Source organism: Pristiophorus japonicus, chromosome 22, assembly GCF_044704955.1.
Source record: "Pristiophorus japonicus isolate sPriJap1 chromosome 22, sPriJap1.hap1, whole genome shotgun sequence".
Lineage (NCBI taxonomy): Eukaryota > Metazoa > Chordata > Chondrichthyes > Pristiophoridae > Pristiophorus > Pristiophorus japonicus.
Window position 1 is genome coordinate 44,807,209 of NC_091998.1, and position 26,244 is coordinate 44,833,452.

The following is a 26,244-nucleotide window of genomic DNA, read 5'->3' on the forward strand; positions in this document are numbered from 1 at the left end:
AATTCCACGGTATGTCATCTTTCAATTCCCTCCTTTAACACACCTCAGCATTTCCTCCTTCAGCTGAATGGAGGAGAAATGGCCTCAACTGCTGCTTACTGCAAGCGCTCTACTCGGAACCCCTACAAGGCAAGCGAGCCCCAGGTGGGCAGAGGAAACGTTTCAAGGACACCCTTAAAGCCTCCTTGACAAAGTGCAACATCCCCACTGACACCTGGGAGTCCCCGGCCGAAGACCACCCTAAGTGGAGGAAGAGCATCCAGGAGGGCGCTGAGCGCCTCGAGTCCCGTCGCCGAGAGCACGCAGAAAACAAGCGCAGGCAGTGGAAGGAGCGTGCGGCAAACCAGACTCCCCACCCACCCTTTCCTCCAACGACTGCCTGACCCACTTGTGACAGACTGTAGTTCCCGTATTGGACTGTTCAGTCACCTGAGAACTCACTTTTAGGGCCCAAGTTTCCACACGATAAAAAACGGGCGCCTCCTCCCCCACCGCGGGAAGAACGGGCGCCTCCTTCCCCCCCCCCCCCCCCGCGGGAAGAACGGCGCCTCCTCCCCCCCCCCCCCCCCCCCGCGGGAAAGAACGGGCGCCTCCTTCCCCCCTCCCCCCCGCGGGAAGAACGGGCGCCTCCTCCCCCCCCCCCCGCGGGAAGAACGGGCGCCTCAGGCTGACTGCAGCATTCTCCGTGCCTTCACACAGGTAGGAAGATGGTTTATTTAATCTTTTCTTTGCTTATAAATGTTTATTCAGGTTGGATTTATTTGTATAATATTTATAGAAGTATAAATAAGGATTTATTGTAGAATTTAATGACTTCCCTTCCCCCCCCCCCCTCCCTCCCCACCTCGTTCTGGACGCCTAATTTGTAACCTGCGCCTGATTTTTTTAATGTGTAGAACAGGTTTTTTCAGTTCTACAAAAATCTTCACTTGCTCCATTCTAACTTAATTTTCACTGTGGAAACTTTGAAATCAGGCGTCAGTGGCCAGACACGGCCCCTTTTGAAGAAAAAATTCTGTTCCAAAGTAGAACTCTTCTACCTGACTAGAACTGCAGAAAAAAAAATGTGGAGAATTGCGATTTCTAAGATAGTCCGTTCTCCACCAGTTGCTCCTAAAAATCAGGCGCAAATCATGTGGAAACTTGGGCCCTTAGAGTGGAAGCAAGTCTTCCTCGATTTCAAGGGACTGCTTATGATGACGATGATGCCCAACTGAGCAGGGAACAGGGGGCAACAGTAGATTTATCCATGCGAGCACTCTGTGAAATCTGACGATTTCCTGTTTCTCTTTTCCAGCCGGGTATCTCGCAACACTCCTGGCGTTCCTACTTTGACCTGATTGTGGTAGACTCACGAAAACCTCTTTTCTTTGGAGAAGGGACCGTTGTCAGACAGGTTGACAATGTGAGTAATTGAGGTCTGACAGAGTTAGGTGTGAAAGAGAAAAGGCCACAGCTCTCTTCGTGCTGCTTCAGGGCAGACGTTTCTTGCTGCTCGTCTGGGATTTCAGATCAGATTTCTGCTCATTTCAGATTGACAGCATCCGCAGTATTTTGCCTTTTGTATTAGTATTTCTTGCTGCTGCCTGGCCCTCAAAGTCTTCTGCCGAAGATTATTGTGCTTAGTGCAATTCTGTCCTAATTCTACAGATTACAAGCACAGCAAAATAAATTGCATATATGAAATGCTGGCATATTTTAACATTTTTTTATGTTTTCAGCAGAGCGTGCAGAATATTTATTAATCTTTTTATCTCATTAAAATGTAGAAATCTGGGAAGCTTCGGATCGGCACTTATACCGGCCCTTTGCAGCACGATATCGTTTACTCTGGAGGTGAGTTCTCAGTTTTTTTTATGGGATGTAGGCATCGCCGACAAGGCCAGCATTTATTGCCCATCCCTAATCACCCTTGAGAAGGTGGTGGTGAGTGCCGTTCTTTGTAACTAACAGTTTAGGCCATTTCAAAGGGGCAGTTAAGAGTCAACCACATTGCTGTGGCTCTGGAGTCACATATAGGCGTGGGAGCACTTGGTCTCCGTGCAACAGAGCTAGTCTCCCATCGTCTTGGTTAGTCCTTGCCACTGAACCAAGACCTAGCTCTGTCGAGCCCGTGTGGTGGCAGGTGTGCAACGGTCACCACACGTTAAAAAAATCCACGCAGGATGTAGTTCGGGATCCGGAATATTAGGTCCTTCATTGAAACACCTGTGAACTCATCCCTTTTCGGCATGGAAGCAAGTCATCCTCGTTTCGAGGGACTGCCTATGATGATGATGATAAGCCCAGGTAAGGACGGCAGATTTCCTTCCTTAAAGGACATCAGTGAACCAGATGGTTTTTTTTTAATGACAATCATGTGACATGATGGTCACCATTATTGATACTAGCTTTTTATTGTAGATGTATTGATTTAACTGAATTTTAAATTCCCCAGCTGCCATGGTGGGATTATGAACTCATGTTACCAGGTCATTACTGCAGGCCTCTGGATTACTACTCCAGTAACATAACCACTATGCTACTGTACCCTTTGCTGTCATTTTGACTCTTGCACAATCACATATGTTCTTTCAGCAAAATAATAAATGCCTTGCACCCATTGGCCCCACCCAATGGATGTAAAGGATCCCATGGTACTATTCCACAGGTGTGTAAGTACAACCTGGGCTTTGATATATTTCCTCCCTGAAGGGAAATACCTTGAACCCATACAATGTCTGACACTGACACATCTGAAAACCTATTGAGGTCTTTAAATAAAGCTGCTGAGAAATCCGTAACTTCCGTTTGCCTGATACCGAATGCGCACTCTCTCCCCATGGGGACGCACCCCACTTACCCACGTCTAGAGAGTATAGGCAGAGCGAACAAGTGTGTACAGGAGTGCTGCTGGAATTTAAACAACAGCGCGCTGGTAAGCTTCCCTCTGTTTATCCAGCTAGAACTAATTTACTCATTGGGGCACTGGCTGGTGCCCAGTGAGAAGGCCGGCTCACTGTGGCAGGACTACACCTCCAGACCTCATTAGAGGCTGTACAATCTGCAGCACGGCCCTGAATTTGCTTGGTTCAGGGGTCAGATTACAGAATCTGCCTTCACCAGGTGAATTCAAAGCTAGCCCATCTATCACCCACCCATCAAAGAGGATCATCATCATCAAAGACAGTCTCTCGGAATTGAGGAAGACTTCCACTCTAAAAATGAGTCCTTAGGTGGCTGAACAGTCCAATGCGAGAACCACAGTCCCTTTCACAGGTGGGACAGATAGTCGTTGAGGGAAAGGGAGGGTGGGACTGGTTTGCCGCACGCTCTTTCCGCTGCCTGCGCTTGATTTCTGTGTGCTCTCAGCATTGAGACTCAGGTGCTCAGTGCCCTCCCGGATGCACTTCCTCCACTTAGGGCGGTCTTTGGCCAGGGACTCCCAGGTGTCGGTGGGGATGTTGCACTTTATCAGGGAGGCTATGAGGGTGTCCTTGTAACGTTTCCTCTGCCCACCTTTGGCTCGTTTGCCGTGAAGGAGTTCCGAGTAGAGCGCTTGCTTTGGGAGTCTCGTGTCTGGCATGCAAACTATGTGGCCTGCCCAGCGGAGCTGATCAAGTGTGGTCAGTGCTTCAGTGCTGGGGATGTTGGCCTGGTCGAGGACGCTAATGTTGGTGTGTCTGTCCTTCCAGGGGATTTGTAGGATAGCAACTAGTTGGTTGTTCAGCGATTGACAAGCATGCGTTTGATCCACTGCTACATAGAAAGCAGGTACCCAGCAATGTACCCGCTAAGGTGCACAGCCACACATCAATCGCGAGGTCCCGCACAGGTTCACCGGCTGCTGCCGCTGGAAGATACTGTAAATTTAAAGGGGTCGTGCACTTAGACAGCAAATTAGAGGGAACATTGGCACCCAGTGCTTCTTACAGACAGCACAGCTCACTGTACATTGCATCAGGAATTCATGGTTTGCAGATTGAACAAAGGAAAAAACTTACATTTATACAACGGTTTTCACATCTTCAGGACACCCCAAAGCATGTCACAGACAATAAATTAATTATGAATTGTAGTCATTTTATTTTGTAGGCAAATGTGGCAGCCAGCTTGTGCAGAGCAAGGTTCCACAAACAGAGGATGAGATCAGTGACCAGATAATCCGGTTTGGCAGTGTTGGTTCAGGGATAAATGTTGGCTAGCACACTGAGAGAACTCCTTAATCTTCTTCAAATCGTGCCATGAGATCTTTTACATCCACCCGATAGCGGAGGGGGAGGTGAAATTGATCTTGGATGGTCGTGCAAATCAGGCGATTGCAAATTGGCGGGCCGTTTTACACCCCAGGCCATTGAAGACAATGGGAAAGAAAATCAGCGGGGTGTGAAATGGATTGCCGATTGACTATCTCTAGGTTTGCGCTGCTGCACAAGACCAATTTCACTCCCGACCATCCAAAAGGAAGGGGAATAATATCAATCAGTGCCACTGAGCAGAGCACCAGACAGCTCCCTTGAAATTCTGCAGGGGTTCTCCCAGTCCCTTTCTGTAACTTCAGCAGAACCAGCCCCTCACCAGAGAAGCGCAGTAAATGGCTGCTTTCAGCCATGTACACCATGTCACGGGGGGGTTTTGCTGGTTTCCTGCCAAAGTTACGGCAGGAGACTGAGAGAGTCCCTGCGGAATTTAAGGGCCAGTATCTTTGCTGAGAAATCATGGGCCGCAGCAACAGAGGCATGAACTGCACTATGGTTCATGAGCGCACAAGGACTTGCAGGAACAAGAGCAACCCCATCTACCTCCTGCTCACCATATCCTACAATCCCTCTCTCTCTCTAAAGACGCATGAAATTGTCTTTTGAACCCAATGTACTTACCTTGTAACTTATTTCACAATTCTATTACCATTTGACTGAAAAATTCTTACCTTCTTACTCTTAATATCCTATCAGTTAACTTGTGCGTCCCATGATTTGAACTCTTCACCACATTGAGCAATTTCCCCAGATTAATTGTCCTTTCATAATCTGTTCGTCTCCTTTTTTAAAAGCAAACAAACCCAATTTCCTTAACCTTTCCTTATACCTTAAATTCTTAATATCCAAAATCATATTTGCTGGTTACCTCTGTAACCACACAACAAGCCTGACTGCCACGCTGGCTGTACAGAAGAAGTTGCTAGCTGGGAGGCAGAGACTTTTGCAGGTGATTCATGGGATCTGCACACAGATCAACTGTGTATCCTATCAACACCAACAACAACATATATTTATATAGTGCCTTTAACATAGTGAAATGTCCCAAAGCACTTTACAGGAATATTATGAGATAAAACAGTTTGACACCGAGTCGCATAAGTAGAATTCAGGACAGGTGACCAAAAACTTGGTCAAAGAGGTAGGTTTTAAGGAACGTCTTGAAGGAGGAAAGAGAGGTAGAGAGGCGGAGAGGTTTAGGCAGGGAGTTCCGGAGCTTAGGACCCAGGCAACAAAAAGCACCACCACCGATGGTTGAGCAATTAAAATCAGTGTAATGTCTGTGAGCTTGTAATGTTTGTAGCTCCACACTGTGGATGTGGACGTATTGTGTACTGCAACTACAGAGTTAATAATTAAACAGAAGCAGCAGGTTCCGGAGAATTCCGAGAGAGCTGCCTGCCATGTTAGGAAGCTGTGTGTGCTGTGTTCTGTGAATATATCACATTTGGTGGCGAGATGAGATTTTTTGGATGATTTAAAGCTGAAATTTTGTTGGTGAAGGAGTCAGCCAGCCGACAGAGAGACTTTGGAAGCTTCTCTATCTTTGGAAAAAGCTATAAAATCCGAGGTAAAATACAGCACACTGTATGAACAGCTAGAAATTAAAATGGCAGTACCTGCAGGTGTAATGTGACATTTGGGAGAATATAGACACGACCGGGAACGTTTTAAAGTGTATGTGGATCGGCTAGAAATGTATTTCACTGCAAATAACATAATCGAAGCTCCAGAGAATGCAGTCTAGAATCGGGCGATATTGGAACGTATGAGAGCTATCTTCTTATCTGCAGCTGGACCTGAACTGTATGAAACCCATGTAAATCTGCTTGAGCCTAATGAGCCAAAGGACATAACGCTTAAAGAGATTTTAACGAAGCTGGAGCAGCCCCAAGCCATTAGAAATTGCTGAAAGCTATCGATTCGGGATACGGAATCAAAAGTCTGATGAAAATATCAGTGATTACATTGTAGCATTAAAAAAGCTATCTATTCACTGTAATTTCGGAAACTTTCAAAACCGAGCACTGCGGGATCATTTTGTTTGTGGGGTGAAAAATGATGCGATCAGAAGAAACTTATTGACGACGGATGACTTGACTTTTGAGATTGCTTGTCAGACAGCAAAGTCGATGGGCATGGCCGATCAATATTCCCGAGAATTGCATAATAATTACGGTCGTGAGGCAACCGAGGTGAATCGCCTGCAGATTCAAAGTAAAAGACGGTGGGGGCCCAAAGTCTCAGAAACTGGAAATTCTAACAGAACATCGAAGTCGTGCTATAGGTGCCTGAGACAATACATTGCTCAAAGTTGTCCATACGTGAAGGCAGAGTGTTTCTTCTGCAGAAAGACTGGGCATCTTGCGAAGGCATGCCGATTGAAGGGTAAACCAGCTTTTAAAGCTATGAGTCCAGCATTCAAAGCTATGAGTAGAAATTCCCAGAGACTACATAGCATGGAAGAACAACAACAGGACGTGGAGATGTTAGAGTTACACATCATCAGGAGCACGAGGTTAACACATAGCGATTCGAAAAGTATCAAAATCCACATAGATGTTGCGGGATTCAAGATATACCAATGCAAATCGACGCGAGTGCATCCGTGAGTGTAGTACCAGAGTCGCTATACCGCGACAAATTGCGTGATTTCCCATTGGAGAAATCCAAGATAGAACTGCGAGGCTACTCGGGATAGAAAATTCCTGTGGTAGGTCGTATCACCGTACTGGTGAAATATAAGGATCAACTTCAGAACTTGCCTCTAATAGTAGTGAAAGGAGACAAGCTTGCCTTACTAGGAAGAAATTGGTTGAGATCACTTAAGCTGGATTGGAATGAGATTTTCCGTGTTGAAACGAGGTGTGCATCAACGAATGATGTTATCAAGAAGTATCCAAAGGTGTTCTGCGAAACGGGCAGTCCGATCCAAGGCTTCAAGGCGAGTGTCAGGGTACAGAAGGACGCTAGATCGGCTTACTGCAAGCCACGTTCCATACCATATGCACTCAAGGAGAAAGTTGAGCAAGAACACAAAAGACTGGAGATGAGAACATTATTAGTAAGATAGATCGATGTAATTGGGCTACATCCATTGTTGTTGTACCTAAGTCCGATGGTAAGGTAAGATTGTGTTGTGATTATAAAGTAACCATAAATCAGGTTTTAGAGGGTAATGTCCCTAATACATTGCCGAATACAGAAGATTTGTTCACAACACTTGACAGGTGGTCAGATCTTGTCAAAACTGGATCTTACAAATGCTTACTTACAGCTTGAACTAGATGAGGAGTCCAAGTCATGTTTGACTATAAATACTCATCTAGGCCAATATCAATTTAATAGGCTACCGTTTGGAGTGTCTTCCGCCGCTGCCACATTCCAAGGGGTGATGAACCAGATTTTGCAAGATATTGAAGGGGTAGTATGTTATTTAGATGACATACTAATTTCAGCACCAAATAGGCAAATTCATAATAACATATTGAATGGAATCTCAAATGGCTGGAGAAGCAGAGAGTACGAGTGTCTGCTCGTAAGTGTGAGTTATTTCAAAACTCAGTGGAGTACAGAGTAGACAAAGATGGTTTACATCCAACCATGGGAAAGCTGGATGCAATCAGAAATGCACCCACTCCCAGGAATGTCACCGAACTTCGTTCAATCTTGGGTCTTTTGAACCATTATGGAAGTTCCTACCAAATTTGGCTACACTATTACATCCACTGAATGAACTATTGAAAAAACAGGTTCATTGGAAGTGGTCAAAAGAATGCGATACAGCATTCAAAGTGTAAAAGCAAATTGGTAGAGAGCACCATGTCACTATGACATATCTAAGGAGATTAAGCTCGCGTGTGATGCCTCTCCATATGGAGTTGGGGCAGTAATCTCTCATGTATCACGTAGTGGAGAGGAGAGACCAATTGCTTTTGCTTCACGCAATCTCAGTGCCAGTGAGAGTAATTATGCGCAAATTAAAAGGGAAGCTTTGGCATTCATTTTTGGGGTCAAGAAGTTTCACAAATACTTGTAAGTTTACCATCGTTATGGACCATAAGCCCCTAACAGCAATCCTCCATTCAAAGTCCCCAGTTCCAACATGCAGTCCGAATGCAGAGATGGGCTTTGATTTTGTCAGCATATACATATGATATTGAATACAGACGATCAGCTGATCACAGTAATGCTGATGCAATGTCTAGATTGCCTTCCCCATCACAAGTTACACCCGATAGGGAAGAAGTGTTTTATTTTTCATACATTGATGAACTGCCAGTCACAGCTGAAGAGATTGGGAGAGCAACCAAACGTGAACCAGTGATGTCAAAGGTGTATGATTATATTGCAAATGGATGGCCAAACCAAGTAACAGACAAAGATATTCATCCATTTTTCATTCGAAGGAATGAATTATCAGTCGATAAAGATTGTATCATGTGGGGTGCAAGAGTGGTTCTACCAAATAAATTCAGGTCCAAATTATTAGGAGACCTCCATGACCAGCACCTGGGAATGTGCTTGACCAAGAGTTTTGCACACAGTTACTTATGGTGGCCAGGTCTTGATAAAGATATAGAGTACATCGTGAGTCAGTGGACATGTCAATCGGTAAGCAAGCAACCACCATCAGTACCATTACAGCCACGGAAATGGCCTCCCAGGGTGTGGCAAAGGCTACATATTGATTTTGCTGAGTAAGAAGGGCAACAATTGTTCATTGTGATTGATAGCCATTCGAAGTGGGTCGAGGTGTTTCCAATGTAGAAAATAACAACAAGTAAAGCATTAGATATTTTGCAAAGATTATTTTCTTCATTTGGCCTCCCAGAAGAAATTGTTTCGGATAATGGACTACAATTTCGTTCGGAAGAATTTGCATAATTCACGAGCAAAAATGGTGTGAAATATACCAAGGTTCCACCATACCACCCTGCCTCAAATGGTGCAGCAGAGCACACTGTACAAATTGTAAAACGAGCCCTCATAAAACAAATGTTAGATCCAAATCCAAGGAAACGACAGTTGTCATTGGATCACAAATTGACCAATTTTTTGATTACGTATCATCATACTCCTCATACAACTACTGGTAGAACACCAGCAGAGTTGTTTCTCAAACGACAGCCACGAACCAGATTCTCATTGTTAAAACCAAATTTGGCACAGTCCGTAGAAGAGACACAATTAAGAGAATCATGATAGAGGTAGAGTAAAAAGGAGAAGTGTGAAATTAAACTAGAAGATGTGAGTGAAGAACCGTCACCATAAATGGTTAAAGTGGTTACTAGGAAGAGTGGTGAAGATATATGGTCCTCGCACATATTTGGTCAAGATGTTTGATAATGGACAGGTTAGGTTTATTCATATTGATCCTATTTTACCTACAGACATGGAAGGAGTTGAAGGTGGAAATAATTCAATTATTTCTGACTCATCAGATAGTATTGATATACCAGTAGCAAATCCTACATCCAATGTACTGGAAATAAATCCAAGAGAAAATCAGAATGTAAGTCTGAGTCCGAGTCAGGAAAACAAAGAGCCTGAAGTTAGAGTGAGTTCAAATGAAAATCAAGGAAATTCCGAGAGAGGAAAACGTTCCTCAGGATGAGCCTCGAAGGAGTTTAGATTTGACACCATGTTTGGAAGGTTCTGTTTGAGAGTGAAGGTATCCTCTTTGAAACAGTAAACAAGTGGTTAAGTTAAATTTGTAAATATGGAAAAAAATTATAACATGCAAGTTATGTAAGATGTTGTTGTAATAACTTCTTCATTAAGGAGGGAGAAGTGTAATGTCTGAGCTTGTAATGTTTGTAGCTCCACACTGTGGATGTGGTCGTATTGTGTACTGCAACTACAGAGTTAATAATTAAACAGAAGCAGCAGGTTCCGGAGACTTCCGAGAGAGCTGCCTGCCATGTTAGAAAGCTGTGTATGCAGTGCTCTGTGAATATATCACAATCAGAGATGCTCATGAGGGCAGAATTAGAGGAGAGCAGACATCTTGGGGGGGGGGGGGGGTTGTGGGGCTGGAGGAGATTACAGAGATAGGGAGGGGCGATGCCATGGAGGGATTTGAAAACTAGGATGAGAATTTTGAAATCGAGGTGTTGCTTAACCGGAAGCTAATGTAGGTCAGCGAGCAAAGGGGGTGATGGATGAGCTGAAGAATGGCGCGTGACAATGGGAATAAACAAAAAGGGGTAACAAGTTGGGAACTAGATGCAAGGCTTATGACGGGGTTGGGGGGAGCAGGAGAAATATTTTTACAACGAGCCTGTACAATGCACTACCAGAATTAGTGATTGAAGCACTTACCATGTCAACATTTAAGAATGGGCTAGCTGTGTTGTTCAAGAAAAGGGGAATAAAGAAATTTGAGAATACATTGCGAGCACATGGGATTTGGCCTGGTGCTTCTGTGGAGGATAAACACCAATATGGATGGGATGGGCCAAATGACCTATTTACGGGCCCAACATTGCCCAAGCCGTTTTTTCGGCGTACTGACCTGAAGCACGCTGACTTTGCGCGCTGGACAGGGCACCAGAAAAAAGGGGCCCCATCCTGGCCACTCTTCGGAGTCCTCAGAGTCACGGCGTGGCGTGGAGACTGAAGGGGGGGGGGGCGGAGCAACAGGCCAGCGCAGAAAGCACTGCCGGCACCTGCGCGCATGCTCAGTGAGGGCTGCGCGCATGCTCCTGCCCTTCCAGCGCGTCTGTGTGCTGTGAGCAGGACCCGATGCTCACAGCCCTTATCCCAGGCCGAAGAGACGCCCGATCTTGCCGCACCCTATCCCTAGCCGAGTGGCCTCCCGCACCGGCCGGCTGGCCCGCTGAGTTCCCAGGCAGGTACGACTAAGCTTTTATTTTTTATTTAGTGGCTGTGCTTGAGACTTTTGATTGGAGGTGGGGGGGAGGAGGAGAGTTTTGGGGGGGGGGGGCGGAGGAGGAGAGATTTGGGGGGGGGGGGCGAGAGAAAGCGTGTACTCTGCGGGGGAGGGGGTGGGGGAGGGAGAGAAAGAGAGTATTGGAGGGGGAGAGGAGGAGAGTTTTGGCGGGGGAGGGCGTGGCGGAAAAAGAGTGTTTTGCGGGGCGGGGGGGAGGGAGAGAAAGAGTGTTTTGTATACCAGCATCTCTCTCTTCTCTCTCTGGCTACACCCCCCACCGCCCCCCCCACCCCACCCGTGACATCGCGGCCAGCAGTTTGCATTTCTCCGATAGGATTTACTTCATTTTTATTAGTATTTTAATTGTTTGAGCTTCTCCTTGCAATGTTTGGTGCTTCGTTGTTGAGATCCTCTCCAGTTCCCTTCCCTTCCCTATCCCTGCCCTAATGTCTGCCGAATGTGCGCTGCTTTTTCTTCACTGCCCTCAAGGTTTTTTAGAGCTGGCCACATACGCTGACCTAAGTGGATCTGGAGTACGTTTTTGCTGGCCAAAGTGGCATAAATGACCAAAACTGGCGTAAGTGTCTGGGAACGCCCCCTTTTGAAAAGAAAATTACCTAAAAAAAAAATCGCACCTAACTGACTTACTCTGGAGCAAACTTTGGGGGGGAAAATGGCATCTTTTAACTTATGCCAGAAAAAACAACTTACTCCAAAAAAATTGATGCAAGTCATGTCCAGGATTGGGCTCTATGTGTTGTTATGTCTATATAATTTGTAGATTGTAGTTTGAGGTGTGGACTTGGTCGTTTACCAAGTCTTAGACACAGTGAGCTGACCAAAGATCCTCTTGCTAATGCCGTCCTAGGATCTTCAGACATGATCTGTGACCTGCTGGGGGCGAAGGGTAAAGATATTCTGTACATTGGAGATCATATCTTTGGAGATATCCTCAAATCCAAGAAGCGGCGGGGCTGGAGGACATTCCTGGTTGTACCCGAACTGGCACACGAGCTGCAGGTCTGGACCGAGAAGAGTGGTAAGTTCAAGCTAACTGGGACCGCAGCTGCTTCCAACCTTCCTATCCATTGTTCTAATTTCATAAAAAGATACCAACTTTCACCTCTGAATTTGAATCCAGCACAGGCTGCCTGCTGCAAGGATTCTATAAGAAGTGAATTTCTTCAGACAAAGGGTCACAGACCTGAAACGTCAAGGGTTATGGGGAGCGGGCAAGAAAGTGGAGTTGAGGCGAAGACCAGTTCTGCCCTGATCTTATTGAATGGCGGAGCAGGCTCGAGGGGCCAAATGGCCTACTCCTGCTCCTATTTCTTATGTTAACTCTGTTTATTTCCACAGATGCTGCTTGACCTACTATGATTTCCAGCATTTTCTGTTTTTATTTCAGATCCACAGTATTTTGCTTTTGTGTTGGTCAGTCTAAATACAGTTTCCAGTGAGCATGAACCCATGGTGTGGCCCCCATCTTCTCACACCCTCAAGTCTAAAAGGCGCAGACGAGGGTATCTGGTGCACAACTGGTTTGGCCTTCCATCACCAGATCTGGCTGGACCACCAAGTGTGACAGGCCTCACTCCTCCTCCACTCTCACCTCTAACAATGGCAAGAAGCTCATGTTCGTCTCCAGCACAAAGGTTGAGACCATCAGTACAGCTTCCTCTGCTGCATCCTCCTCTTGCCCTTGCTTACCGAGCCAAATCTCTTCCCCCTCCCATCCCCGCACCAACCTCATCCCTGATCCAGCCCCTGAACCCGTGTCTTTCTCTACTTTCTCTCCCATCTCCTCTCCTGCCCTCTTCAATCTCACCTTCTCCAGCGTGTCAGCTATAGCTCATTGGTTAGCACTCTCATTTCTCACTCTCACTCCAGGGACTTGAGCACAAAATCCAAACTGATACACCCGTGCAGTACTGAGGGAATGCTGCACTGGCGGAGATGCCATCTTCCGGATGAGATGTTAAACCGAGGCCCTGTCTGTCCTCTCTGAATAGTATCATGGGATATTTTACGTCCACCAAAGAAGAGCAAGGGATTTCCCCCAGTGTCCTGGCCAATATTTATCCCTCAACCAACATCAGTAAAAAAACAAATTATCTGATCCTGATCACATTGCTGTTTGTGGGAGCTTGCTGTGCGCAAATTGGCTGCCGCGTTTCTTACATTACAACAGTGACTACACTTCAAAAGTACTTCATTGGCTTTTAAAGTGTTTTGGGAAGTCTTGAGGTTGTGAAAGACGCTATATAAATGCAAGTCCCCTATAATAGCCACTTCTCGCTCCTTTGATCTTAGTCCCACTAAACTGCTGACAAACCAACTTCCCTTTCTGGCCCCATGCTCGCCGACATTGGAAATGATTCCCTCTCCTTAGGTACTGTCCTACTCCTTTTTAAAAAAAACACCATGATCATCCCCTCCTCAAGAACCCACTCTTGATCCCTCTGTCCTTGCAAACTGCCACCCCATCTGCAACTCGCTTTCTTCTTCAAAGCTGTTGTCACCTCCTAAATCTCTACCGATCTTTCATGCAACTCCATGTTTGAATCTTTCCAATCAGGTTTTTCGTCCCGAGCACAGCATCACAATGGCTGTAACCAAAGTCATTCGCTGTGACTAACTCTTTGTGTGATCAGGGCCCAGGAGAGGCGAGAGTTCAGGGCCCAGAAGAGGCGAGGGCCCAGGGGCAGCATGGGCCAGCCCACACTGCGATATGTGCGCGCACTAGGTCCATGCAGCAGAGCTGGTCTCCAGTCGTCTTGATTAACCCTTGCCACTGGACTAAGACCTAGCTCTGTCAAGCCCATGTGGTGGTTGGTGTGCAACGGCCACCCCACGTTAAAAAAATTCACGCACGGGCATCTTCCACCCTTCAAGATGTAATTCGGGATCTGGAATATTAGGTCCTTCATTGAAACAACTATGAACTCATCCCTTTATGCATGGAAGCAAGTCATCCTCGATACGAGGGACCGCCTATGATGATAATTATTATTATCCCTCCTCATCCTCCTTGACCTCTCTGCAGCTTTTCACATGGTCGGCCACACCATCCTCCTCTAATGGCTTTCCTCTGTGGCCCAGCTCAGTGGGACTGCCCATGCTTGGTTCCACTCTTGCCTTTCCAATTGTAGCAGGAGCAACTCCAGCACTGTTACCTCTGGAGTCCTCAAAGGCTCTACCATTAGCCCCTTCCTTTTCCTCATTGACATGCTGTGTATTGATGACATGACATGGGGTCAATTTTCACATGTACATCAGCAATACTCTCCTCAGCCCATCTCCTGCTGATACTCATCCATGCCTTTGTCACCTCCCGACTCGACTATTCCAATCCCCCCCCCCCCACCTTCTCCACCCTCTGTAAACTTCAGCTCATCTAAAGCTTTGCTGCTCATATCTTATCATACACCGAGTTCCGCTTCCCACCACCCAATCCTTACCTTCTTACATTGGCTCCCAGTCCCCTAATGCCTCCAATTTAAAATTCTCATCTTTGTGTTTTAATCTCTTCATGGCCTCACCCCTCCTTATCTCGCTAGCTTCCCCCAGTCCTGAACCTCCCCCCACCACCCCTTGACTGCCTGATCCTTTTGTGCATCTCCAAATCCCTTTGCCCCACACCTGTCAGTCGTGCTTTCAACCACCTCGATCCCAATCTAGAATTCCCTTCCTAAACTCCTCCACATCTTCACCTTCCTCTCCTCCTTAAAACCTATCTCTTTGACCAAGCTTTAAGTCAGTCTTTCAAATATCTCTTTCTTTGGCTTGACATCCACTTCTTGACTAATTAGTCTTCTGTGAACATCTTGGGATGATTTTCCACAGTAAAGGCACTATATACATGTAAGTTATGGTTAATAAACACAGAAAATGCTGGAAATCTCAGTGGTCAGGCAGCATCTGTGAAGAGAAACAGAGTTAACGTTTCAGATAGACGACCCTTTGTCAGAACTGGCGAAAGTTTGAAATGAACAGATTCTTAAGGAGCACTGAAAGGGGGAGGGGAGGAAAGAACAAAAGGGAAGGTCTGTGATAGGGTGGAAGGCAGGAGAGATTTGAGAAATAAAATGGATCATGCGTCACCTTGAGATGGTAATGGCAGAAGTTAGAAAAAGATGAGTCTAGATAGGGCGTGAATGATGGAATAATTACCAGCTGGCATGGGAAACAGAGAGAGAGAAAAAATACATAAGATTGGGGGTGGGGGGTGGGGGGGGAGGTTGAGTGGGGGGAGTTTAATATTAAAAAAAAGGAGGAAAGGGAACAAAATATGGGCAGGGGTTATGCTCTGAAATTGTTAAACTCGATGTTGAGTCCAGAAGGCTGAAAAGTGCCTAAACGAAAGATGAGGTGCTGTTCCTCGAGCTTGTGGTTCTTGTGTGATTTTGAGCGATATAGCTCGGTGTGATATTAATGAATATCTTACCCTATCCTGTGCTTTCTTGCAGCTCTTTTTGAAGAACTTCGGAACCTTGATATATTTCTTGCTGAACTTTACAAGTAAGTTGAGCAATCAGAAATGAATTGGCGCAGAATTTGGGAACTAGGAACTGGTTTCAATATGAATAGATTCTTTTACTCTGAGAAAGTGCAAGACTGCAACATTTCAGATCAGCGAACTGAATCCTGATTGACGGGCTCGGAGTTTGCACTTAAGGGAGTGAATTAAAGTAAAGGTGGACGAGCCCACAGCAATTAGGTCTGGAATTCTCTGGCTCGGAGCAGCCCTGACGAAAGGCTGAAAGTGGCCACCTGCCATTTAGGTTTAAGAATGTTATTGAGAAATAAGCGATAAAAGGTGAACTTGCATCTGTACAAGTGAAGATGCACTTTTGGAAGTGTGTCCTTGCCCAATAGGTTGTGAGCAAGTTCTTGTCTGACATGCTGAGTAACTGCAGTGTACGTAAAGTTAGGGTGGTGTTGAAATGGCCTTGCCTTAATATTTGTTTTTGTTGCTTTAGGAATCTGGACAGCAGCAGCAATGAACGCCCGAATATCACCTCAATTCAGAGACAAATAAAGGTAAGAGGAGCAGCTCCAACTGGCTATTAAACGACAGAAACATGTCACACTGTAACTGCTCAAATAGTCAACCTGCAGACAAGGAATTGGGTGAAATGCATGATTTTGTGATAGAAAAAAGTCACCTGTGATGTGGACACTGCGTGACTCACTCAGGAAAAGAAACAAACGTAAGGGCCGATTTTAACCCCAGCTGTAATACCCGCATCGATCCCGCTGCACTGCCAAGGGTTACAATTTTAACCTGCTCTCCTGAGCCGGCAAGAGGGAAACGCGCCACAAAGCAATGGGATCCTTTTTCAAATATGTAATTGGCCTCCGTTGACGTCACTGACAACACATATTTGATAGGGACATGTTGTATAGCCTACATGGTCTCAATCATTTAACACTCAAAACAGCGATACCTGCTGGACTGTCAGTCCAGATAATGTGAGCACATGGACTATTTTTCTGAGTCTGCGCTCCCTTGTTACTGATTCACTGACCAGTGGAAACAGGCTTTCACTATTTGCACTTTTGTGATCTTGGAAACCTTGAGTCGTTGAGAGCCAGCAATGCAAACTGACTCAGTGTTCACCAGGACTGTAGTGTGTCAGAGGGTAATTACCAGTTGTGTTCAGATCCCCAGATTGTCATGTTGAAGCTGTACATTGCTGTGATCGGGCCGTAACTGGAATACTGTGTACAGTTCTGGTCACAGTAATATAAAGCGGTCATTCAGGCCCTTGAGGAGGTACAAAGGAGGGAAAGAAAAGAAACACTTGCATTTATAGAGCGCCTTTCACGACCACCTGTTTGGGAAGACGTTGGAGTCCATTATTTGGAAGTAGCAGACATTTGGAAAAGCAAAATTAGGTCAGGCAGAGTCAGTATGGATTTATGAAGGGGAAGTCATGTTTGACAAATTTTCTGGAGTTCTTTGAGGATGTAACAAACAGGGTGGATAAAAGGGAACCAGTGGATGTGGTGTATTTGGACTTCCAGAAGGCATTTGACAAGGCGCCACATAAAAGGTTACTGCACAAGATAAAAGTTCACGGGATTGGGGGTAATATATTAGCATGGATAGAGGATTGGCTAACGAACAGAAAACAGAGAGTAGGGATAAATGGTTCATTCTCTGGTTGGCAACCAGTAACTAGTGGGGTGCCGCAGGGATCAGTGCTGGGACCCCAACTATTTACAATTTATAGTAACGACTTGGAAGAAGGAACTGAGTGAAACGTAACCAAGTTTTCTGACGATACAAAGATGGGAGGAAAAGCAATGTGTGAGGAGGACACAAAAAATCTACAAAAGGACAGAGACAGGCTAAGTGAGTGGGCAAAAATTTGGCAGATGGAGTATAATGTTGGAAAGTGTGAGGTCATGTACTTTGGCAGTAAAAAATCGAAGAGCAAGTTATTATTTAAATAGAGAAAGATTGCAAAATGCCACAGTACAGCAGGACCTAGGGGTACTTGTGCATGAAACACAAAAGGATAGTATGCAGGTACAGCAAATGATCAGGAAGGCCAATGGTATCTTGGCCTTTATTGCAAAGGGGATGGAGTATAAAAGCAAGGAAGTCTTGCTACAGCTATATAGAGTATTGGTGAGGCCACACCTGGAATAATGCGTGCAGTTTTGGTTTCCATATTTACGAAAGGATATACTTGCTTTGGAGGCAGTTCAGAGAAGGTTCACTAGGTTGATTCCGGAGATGAGGAGGTTGACTTACAAGGATAGGTTGAGTAGGTTGGGCCTCTACTCATTGGGGTTCAGAAGAATGAGAGGTGATCTTATCGAAACGTATAAGATTACGAGGGGGCTTGACAAGGTGGATGCAGAGAGGATGTTTCCACTGATGGAGGAGACTAGAACTAGAGGGCATGGTCTTAGAATAAGGGGCCGCTCATTTAAAACAGAGATGAGGAGAAATTTTTTCTCTGAGAGGGTTGTAAATCTGTGGAATTTGCTGCCTCAGAGAGCTGTGGAAGCTGGGACATTGATTTAAGACAGAAATAGACAGTTTCTTACACGATAAAGGGATAAGGGGTTATGGGAAGCGGGCAGGGAAGTGGAGCTGAGTCCATGATCTTGTTGAATGGCGGATCAGGCTAGAGGGGCTGTATAGCCTACTCCTGTTCCTATTTCTTATGCGCTTATGTAAAGCGCTTTACAGCCACTTAAGTACTCATTGAATTGTAGTCACTGTTGTAATGGAGGAAAAGCAGCAGACAATTTGCACACAGCAAGCTCCCACAAACAGCAATGTGATACTGATCCGATAATCTGTTTTAGTGATGTTGCTTGAGGGATAGATATTGGCCAGGACACCGTGGATAACTCCCTTGCTGTTCTTCGAAATAGTGCCATGGTATCTTTTATGTCCATCTGAGGGGGCCTCGGTTTAACGTCTCATCTGAACAACGGCCCCTCTGATAGTACAGCACTCCCTCAGCGTGGCATTGGAGTATCAGCCTAAATGTTAGTGCTCAAGTCTCTGAGTGGGACTTGAACCCACAACCTTCTGACTCCGAGGCAAGAGTGCTGCCCACTGAGCCACTCAACTGTGCAATAAGGCTGATCCCCTTACGTCGGAGGAAAGAGCTGCAAGGAGCAACTTGATCATTTACAGCCTTTGAAGCCAAAAAGAGATGTCCCAGAGGAGGCTGTACCGAGGTATACATGATACTGAATGGGATAAAGAGGGTAAACGTGTAATTATATATACTGTGGACTATGGACAACTGTGGCACTGCAGCCATTGCTGTTTACAACAATAAAGAGGGAACAAGTCATGTGACTGGCTTCCTGAAGTTATAAACCATCTTATGGCCTGTGTGTTTGGAATGCCGTACCGAAAACATAAGATTTGGCGACGAGGATGGGATATTCGGATAACCTAGCTGAAATTTTTGTTGCTGGAGGATTCAGCCAACCAACAGAGAGACTTTGAGAGCTTTTCTGTTTTGATTAACAGCTACAAATCCAAGGTAAATTACAAACACACTTGGCTGAACTGCCAGAGTCCAAACCCAGAACAAGATTTTCAAATTCACCAGCGGAAAAGAGGGTGCAGGTTAGGAGCAGCGAAGGCAAGTTTAGATCAGATGCCAGGCAGCATTTCTTGACAGAGCGTGATCAACAGCTCAAATGGGTTGCCAGGAAGGATGGGTGAGTCCAGGACTATGGATTCATTTTAAGAAGCAACAAGTGTTGCAATCAGAAGTTGGTAAGGCTGGTATTCTGGGAGAATAAGATCAAAGGGGCTGAACTTCCTCCTTCATGTAAACCTATTGTGTGATCTTGTGGGAGGTTGGGTGGTGTTTTTGAGGTCATGTTCTTAAGGGAAGTGGGGTGCCTTTTTATACCAGTAATTCGGCCTTCATTGTTTCATATGCTTCCAGGTAGTGACCCACAAGATGGACATGTGCTACGGAAAGATGGGAAGTTTGTTACGGTGTGGCTCCAGACAGACACTATTTGCCAGTCAGCTGATGCGCTACGCTGACCTGTACGCTGCCTCTTGTATAAATCTCCTGTATTACCCTTTCAGCTACCTGTTCCGAGCACCTCCTGTACTGGTAAGTCAGGCATTGTCTCAACGTGTTTTGTTAAAGAATCAATGCTTGGAGACTTGAGGTTAAAAGGAGCATTAATTAGGCCAATAGCACAGTGGTTGTAAGCTTCGCCATACAATACTCCCTCAATAAGGGTAAATACCTTTTGCGCGTGGAGTGATTCACTGTCCAGAATGCTGGACAATTCTTGGCCACTGGAAAGCTGCAGAATCACTGGCCCTGATATTTGCAGGGAGTTGATCAGGAAATACGGGTTACACGGAGATCCTGCTGAATTTAACAGCAGGATCTCATTTGAATTTTTTTTCTGCTGGGCGGTAGCCAGCCAGATTGAGAGACTATCTGGCTGTCGGGTAGGAAGGCCAGCACTAGAAGACGTTCGCTGGAGACCAAAGAGAAGGGACGGAGAAATGGCGGGTGGGGGAGATCGTGGCGGAGGAGTTGCGGGCGGGGGGGAGGATTTGCATCGGATCGCGGGTCAGCCTGGAGATTGTGGTGGGGGAGGGGGGAAGTCATCGGATCGCGGTGTGTGAAAAGAGGTGGATCAGAGGGTTTTAAAGCTTGAACCAAAATAGTTGTAGAGCTGTTGAGTTGGGAGTGGCTTAGCCAGTCACGTGATGTTCACAAGACTCAATAAAACCCCAGCCAGTTGGGTTCGGGGGATCCACGATGAGGCAGGTGGTTGTGAGCCTGGTGGATGAACTGGTAACGTGTCGTGTGATTGTTAAACCTTTTGCTAATAAACCAAGTAGTTCTTAATCGCAATGTGTTGCTAGGAATTCTTAAGCAAAGAACCCATGAAGCAAATACATTGCAATGGCCAACTGTAGCACCCTTACCACTATCCCAGCTGCGATGATCTAAGTCAGTATAGACTGAGACTTGAACCTGAGATTTTCAAGATTATACGATTTATTTATGCTTTAACTTTACCAAATGAACTGCTGGAGAAAGCTTAAACACTGGCCCGGAATTTGCGGTCGGGATGCGGGCGAACTGGCAACATTCACCGTCATTCTGCCGTTGAAACTGACCGCAACTTCGGGATTTGGCACATGAGCAGGGGGAGATCCTGAAGTTGCCCTGCCACACATCTGGCAATTAGTGTAATCACTCAAATCAGTGAAACTGCCGAAAACATTGGCTCTTCTGCAGTAAGTACGCTGTTAAATTCCCCACTAAAAGTTAGAGCCAAAGGGATTAGATGCAACTGGGGTTTTGACAGTGTTATTACTGCCAAACAAAGGTTCAGGATCTGAAAAGCCTCATTTTAATTTTGTGCAGTGTGAAATTTGTCCATTTTAATAAAACATTAACATTTTTCAGAAACTTTTAAGTTTGCTCATCTTTATTTCAGGGTTGCCTTTTCCCCATGTGAGAGCCCCGATTTTTGGTTTGCTCCCTCTAACATTTTTTTAAAGTTAGAATTTCAAAAGCTGACTCACTTCCTTCTTTGCTCTGTGAGAATTCTGCAATTTGATTGGCTGCTTAGACAGCTTGTTGACATCACAGCAGCTCACACAAGGGGATCCCCACTATATTACATTGCTTTGAATTTAATGTCGGAAAATCCTAAGTTCTCGACACAAGTGCGATGCGTACTTTGGGGCCAGTGCTGAACTACTTCACTTCGCTGCTAACCGCAAATTCCGGGCAATTACGTTTAATGGACAATTATTAAGCTAAACAAGTCTTCTGTACTTGTGGAGTGGAACCAGCTGCCAAGATCTTCATAGTTTATTGTATGGCTTCATTGATTACTGAAGGATCTTTCCCTTTTGCAGATGCCCCATGAATCGACGGTTGAACATGTCCCATTGGACATCAGTGATATGGAATCTTTCCTCCGAGAGAATCAAATGAACCACTTCCAACCAACCAATGGCAACCATCAGGTCAGTCAGTGCTTTTGTCAACCTACCTCTTTTCCTCCCCACCAGCCCAATGTCATCTTCCAAACTCCCCCACAGGGCGACAGTGTCAGCCTAGCCCCTCCCCTCCCTCACTGGGTAGGGTCAATGTCGGTCTCGCCTCCCCCCACAGCGGTGGTGTTAATGAAATCCTAGCTTGTCTTCCGTAGGAATTCAGTGTTGGACTCGCTTTCTTCCACAAGGGTCAGCTTTGGCCTTGATACTCCTGCAAAGAGGGACAGGCTCAGTGTCAATTTTGCCCCTCTTCTTCCCTCTCTCCCCCAACCTCCTTCACAGGAAGGTTACATAGAAACATAGAAAATAGGTGCAGGAGCAGGCCATTCAGCCCTTCAAGCCTGCACCACCATTCAATAAGATCATGGCTGATCATTCATCTCAGTACCCCTTTCCTGCTTTCTCTCCATTCCCCTTGATCCCTTTAGCCGTAAGGGCCACATCTAACTTCCGCTTGAATATATCTAATGAACTGGCATCAACAACTCTCTTCAATAGAGAATTCCACATGCTCACAACTCTCTGAGTGAAGAAGTTTCTCTTCATCTCGATCCTAAATGGCTTACCCCTTATCCTTAGACTGTGACCCCTGGTTCTGGACTTCCTCAACATCGGGAACATTCTTCCTCCATCTAACCTGTCCAATCCCATCAGAATTTTATATGTTTCTATGGGATCCCCTCTCATTCTTCTAAACTCCAGTGAATACAGGCCCAGTTGATCCAGTCTCTCCTCATATGTCAGTCCTGCCATCCTGGGAATCAGTCTGGTGAATCTTCGCTGCACTCCCTCAATAGCAAGAAAATCCTTCCTCAGATTAGGAGACCAAAACTGAACACAATATTCCAGGTGAGGCCTCACCAAGGCCCTGTACAACTGCAGTAAGACCTCCCTGCTCCTATACTCAAATGCCCTAGCTATGAAGGCCAACATACCATTTGCCTTAGAGTCACTCTCGGCCTCCATCCATCTCCACACAACAACAACTTTTATTTATATATCACCTTTAACATAGTAAAATATCCCAAAGTGCTTTACAGCAATGTTATAAGACAAAACAAATAAATTTGACACCGGACCACATAAGAAGAAATGAAGGCAGAAGCTTGGTCAAAGAGGTAGGTTTTAAGGCGCGTCTTAAAGGAGGAAAGCGAGGTAGAGAGGCGGAGAGGTTAAGGCAGGGAGTTCCAGAGCTTGGGGCCTAGGCAGCAGAAGGCACAGCCACTGATGATTGAGCAGTTAGAATCAGGGATGCTGAAGAGGGCAGAATTTGACGAGCGCAGATATCTCAAGGGGTTGTGAGGCTGAAATAGATTACAGAGATAGGGAGGGGCGACGTCATGGAGGGATTTGTAAACAAGAATGAGAATTTTGAAATCGAGGCATTGCTTAACTGGGAGGCAATGTAGGTCAGCGAGCACAGGGGTGATGCTGAGAATGACATGAATAGCATGTTTAGTGAGTTGGTCTTACCGTAGGTAAAGGGTACACAGTCAGATAGTAAATGGGTGACCAACAGGAAGAGCAGTGCAAGGAAGGTAGTGCAGGGGTCCCCTACGGTCATCCCCCTGCAAAACAGATACACCGCTTTGGGTACTGTTGAGGGGGATGACTCATCAGGAGAGAGCAGCAGCAGCCAAGTTCATGGCACCATGGGTGACTCTGCTGCACAGGAGGGCAGGAAAAAGAGTGGGAGAGCTATAATGATAGGGGATTTGACTGTAAGGGGAATAGATAGGCGATTCTGCGGCCGCAACCGAGATTCCAGGATGGTATGTTGCCTCCCTGGTGCAAGGGTCAAGGATGTCTTGGAGCGGGTGCAGGACATTCTGAAAAGGGAGGGTGAACAGCCAGTTGTCGTGGTGCATATAGGTACCAACAATATAGGTAAAAAACGGGATGAGGTCCTACAAGATAAATTTAGGGAGCTAGGAGCTAAATTAAAAAGTAGGACCTCAAAAGTAGTAATCTCAGGATTGCTACCAGTGCCACGTGCTAGTCAGAGTAGGAATCGCAGGATAGCTCAGATGAATATGTGACTTGAGGAGTGGTGCAGCAGGGAGGGATTCAAATTCCTGGGACATTGGAACCGGTTCTGGGGAAGGTGGGACCAGTACAAACCAGACAGTCTGCACCTGGGCAGGACCAGAACCAATGTCCTAGGGGGAGTGTTTGCTAGTGCTGTTGGGGAGGAGTTAAACTAATTGGGGATGGGGATGGCAACCTATGCAGGGAAACAGAGGGAAATAAAATGGAGGCAGAAGCAAAAGATAGAAAGGAGAATAGTAAAAGTGGAGGGCAGAGAAACCCAAGGAAAAAACAAAAAGGGCCACATTTCAGCAAAATTCTAAAGGGGCAAAGTGTATTAAAAAGACAAGCCTGAAGGCTCTGTGCCTCAACGCGAGGAGTATTCTAAATAAGGTGGACGAATTAACTGCGCAGACAGCAGTTAACGGATATGATGTAATTGGCATCACGGAGACATGGCTCCAGGAGACAAGGCTGGGAACTCAACATCCAGGGGTATTCAACATTTAGGAAGGATAGGCAGAGAGGAAAAGGAGGCGGGGTGGCGTTGCTGGTTAAAGAGGAAATTAATGCAATAGTAAGGAGGGACATTAGCATGGATGATGTGGAATCGCTATGGGTGGAGCTGCGGAATACCAAAGGGCAGAAAACGCTAGTGGGAGTTGTGTACAGAGCACTAAACAGTATTAGTGAGGTTGGGGACAGCATCAAACAAGAAATAAGGGATGTGTGCAATAAAGGTATAGCAGTTATCATGGGCGACTTCAATCTACATATTGATTCGGCTAACCAAACTGGTAACAATGCGGTAGAGGAGGATTTCCTGGAGTGTATTAGGGATGGTTTTCTAGACCAATATGTCGAGGAACCAACTAGAGAGCTGGCCATCCTAGACTGGGTAATGTGTAATGAGAAGGGACTAATTAGCAATCTTGTTGTGCGAGGCCCCTTGGGGAAGAGTGACCATAATATGGTAGAATTCTTTATTAAGATGGAGTTAATTCGGAAACTAGGGTCCTGAACTTAAGGAAAGGTAACTTCGACGGTATGAGGCGTGAATTGGCTAGAATAGACTGGCAAAAGATACTTAAAGAGTTGACGATGGATAAGCGATGGCAAAAATTTAAAGATCACATGGATGAACATCAGCAATTGTACATCCCTGACTGGAGTAAAAATAAAACGGGGAAGGTGGCTCAACCGTGGCTAACAAGGGAAATTAAGGATAGTGTTAAAACCAAGGAAGAGGCATATAAATTGGCTAGAAAAAGCAACAAACCTGAGGACTGGGAGAAATTTAGAATTCAACAGAGGAGGATTAAAGGTTTAATTAAGAGAGGGAAAATAGAGTACGAGAGGAAGCTTGCAGGGAACATAAAAACTGACTGCAAAACTATGTGAAGAGAAAAAGATTAGTGAAGACAAACATGGGTTCCTTGCAGTCGGATTCAGGTGAATTTATAATGGGGAACAAAGAAATGGCAGACCAATTCAACAAATACTTTGGTTCTGTCTTCACAAAGGAAGACACAAATAACCTTCCGAATGTACGAGGGGACAGTGGGTCTAGTGAGAAGGAGGAACTGAAGGATATCCTTATTAGGCAGGAAATTGTGTTCGGGAAATTGATGGGATTGTAGGCCGATAAATCCCTGGGGCCTGATAGTCTGCATCCCAGAGTACTTAAGGAAGTGGCCCTAGAAATAGTGGATGCATTGGTGATCATTTTCCAACAGTCTATCGACTCTGGATCAGTTCCTATGGACTGGAGGGTAGCTAATGTAACACCACTTTTTAAAAAAGGAGGGAGAGAGAAAACGGGTAATTATAGACCGGTTAGCCTGACATCAGTAGTGGGGAAAATGGAAAATGTTGGAATCAATCATTAAGGATGAAATAGCAGCGCATTTGGAAAGCAGTGACAGGATCGGTCATAGTCAGCATGTATTTATGAAAGGAAAATCATGCTCGACGAATCTTCTGGAATTTTTTGAGAACGTAACTAGCAGAGTGGACAAGGGAGAGCCAGTGGATGTGGTGTATTTGGACTTTCAAAAAGCTTTTGACAACGTCCCGCACAAGAGATTCATGTGCAAAATCAAAGCGCATAGTATTGGGGGTAATATACTGACGTGGATAGAAAACTGGTTGGCAGACAGGAAGTAGAGAATTGGGATAAACGGGTCCTTTTCAGAATGGCAGGTAGTGACTAGTGGGGTGCCGCAGGGCTCAGTGCTGGGACCCCAGCTATTTATAATATACATTAAGATTTAGATGAAGGAATTGAGTGTAAGAGCTCCAAGTTTGCAGATGACACTAATCTGGGTGGCGGCGTGAGCTGTGAGGAGGACGCTAAGAGGCTGCAGGGTGACTTGAACCGGTTAGGTGAGTGGGCAAATGCATGGCAGATGCAGTATAATGTGGATAAATGTGAGGTTATCCATTTTGGGGGCAAAAACACGAAGGCAGAATATTATCTGAATGGCAGCAGATAAGGGACAGGGGCGGTGCAACGAGACCTGGGTGTCATGGTTCATCAGTCATTG

The 26,244-nt window shown here is 45.6% G+C and overlaps 1 protein-coding gene across 7 annotated transcripts in view; it reads left to right on the forward strand.

The window, feature by feature from the left end:
• Nucleotides 1–26,244, forward strand: part of LOC139235004 (cytosolic purine 5'-nucleotidase-like) — a 164,195-nt gene that overhangs the window by 130,839 nt on the left and 7,112 nt on the right. For all 7 annotated transcript variants that reach the window (XM_070866067.1, XM_070866070.1, XM_070866068.1 and 4 more), the window contains 7 exons: nucleotides 1,298–1,405; nucleotides 1,770–1,836; nucleotides 12,002–12,172; nucleotides 15,603–15,654; nucleotides 16,116–16,176; nucleotides 19,572–19,748; nucleotides 21,530–21,640. In XM_070866067.1, coding sequence (XP_070722168.1) covers nucleotides 1,298–1,405; nucleotides 1,770–1,836; nucleotides 12,002–12,172; nucleotides 15,603–15,654; nucleotides 16,116–16,176; nucleotides 19,572–19,748; nucleotides 21,530–21,640 — 747 coding nt within the window. The remainder of the gene's footprint in view (nucleotides 1–1,297; nucleotides 1,406–1,769; nucleotides 1,837–12,001; nucleotides 12,173–15,602; nucleotides 15,655–16,115; nucleotides 16,177–19,571; nucleotides 19,749–21,529; nucleotides 21,641–26,244) is intronic.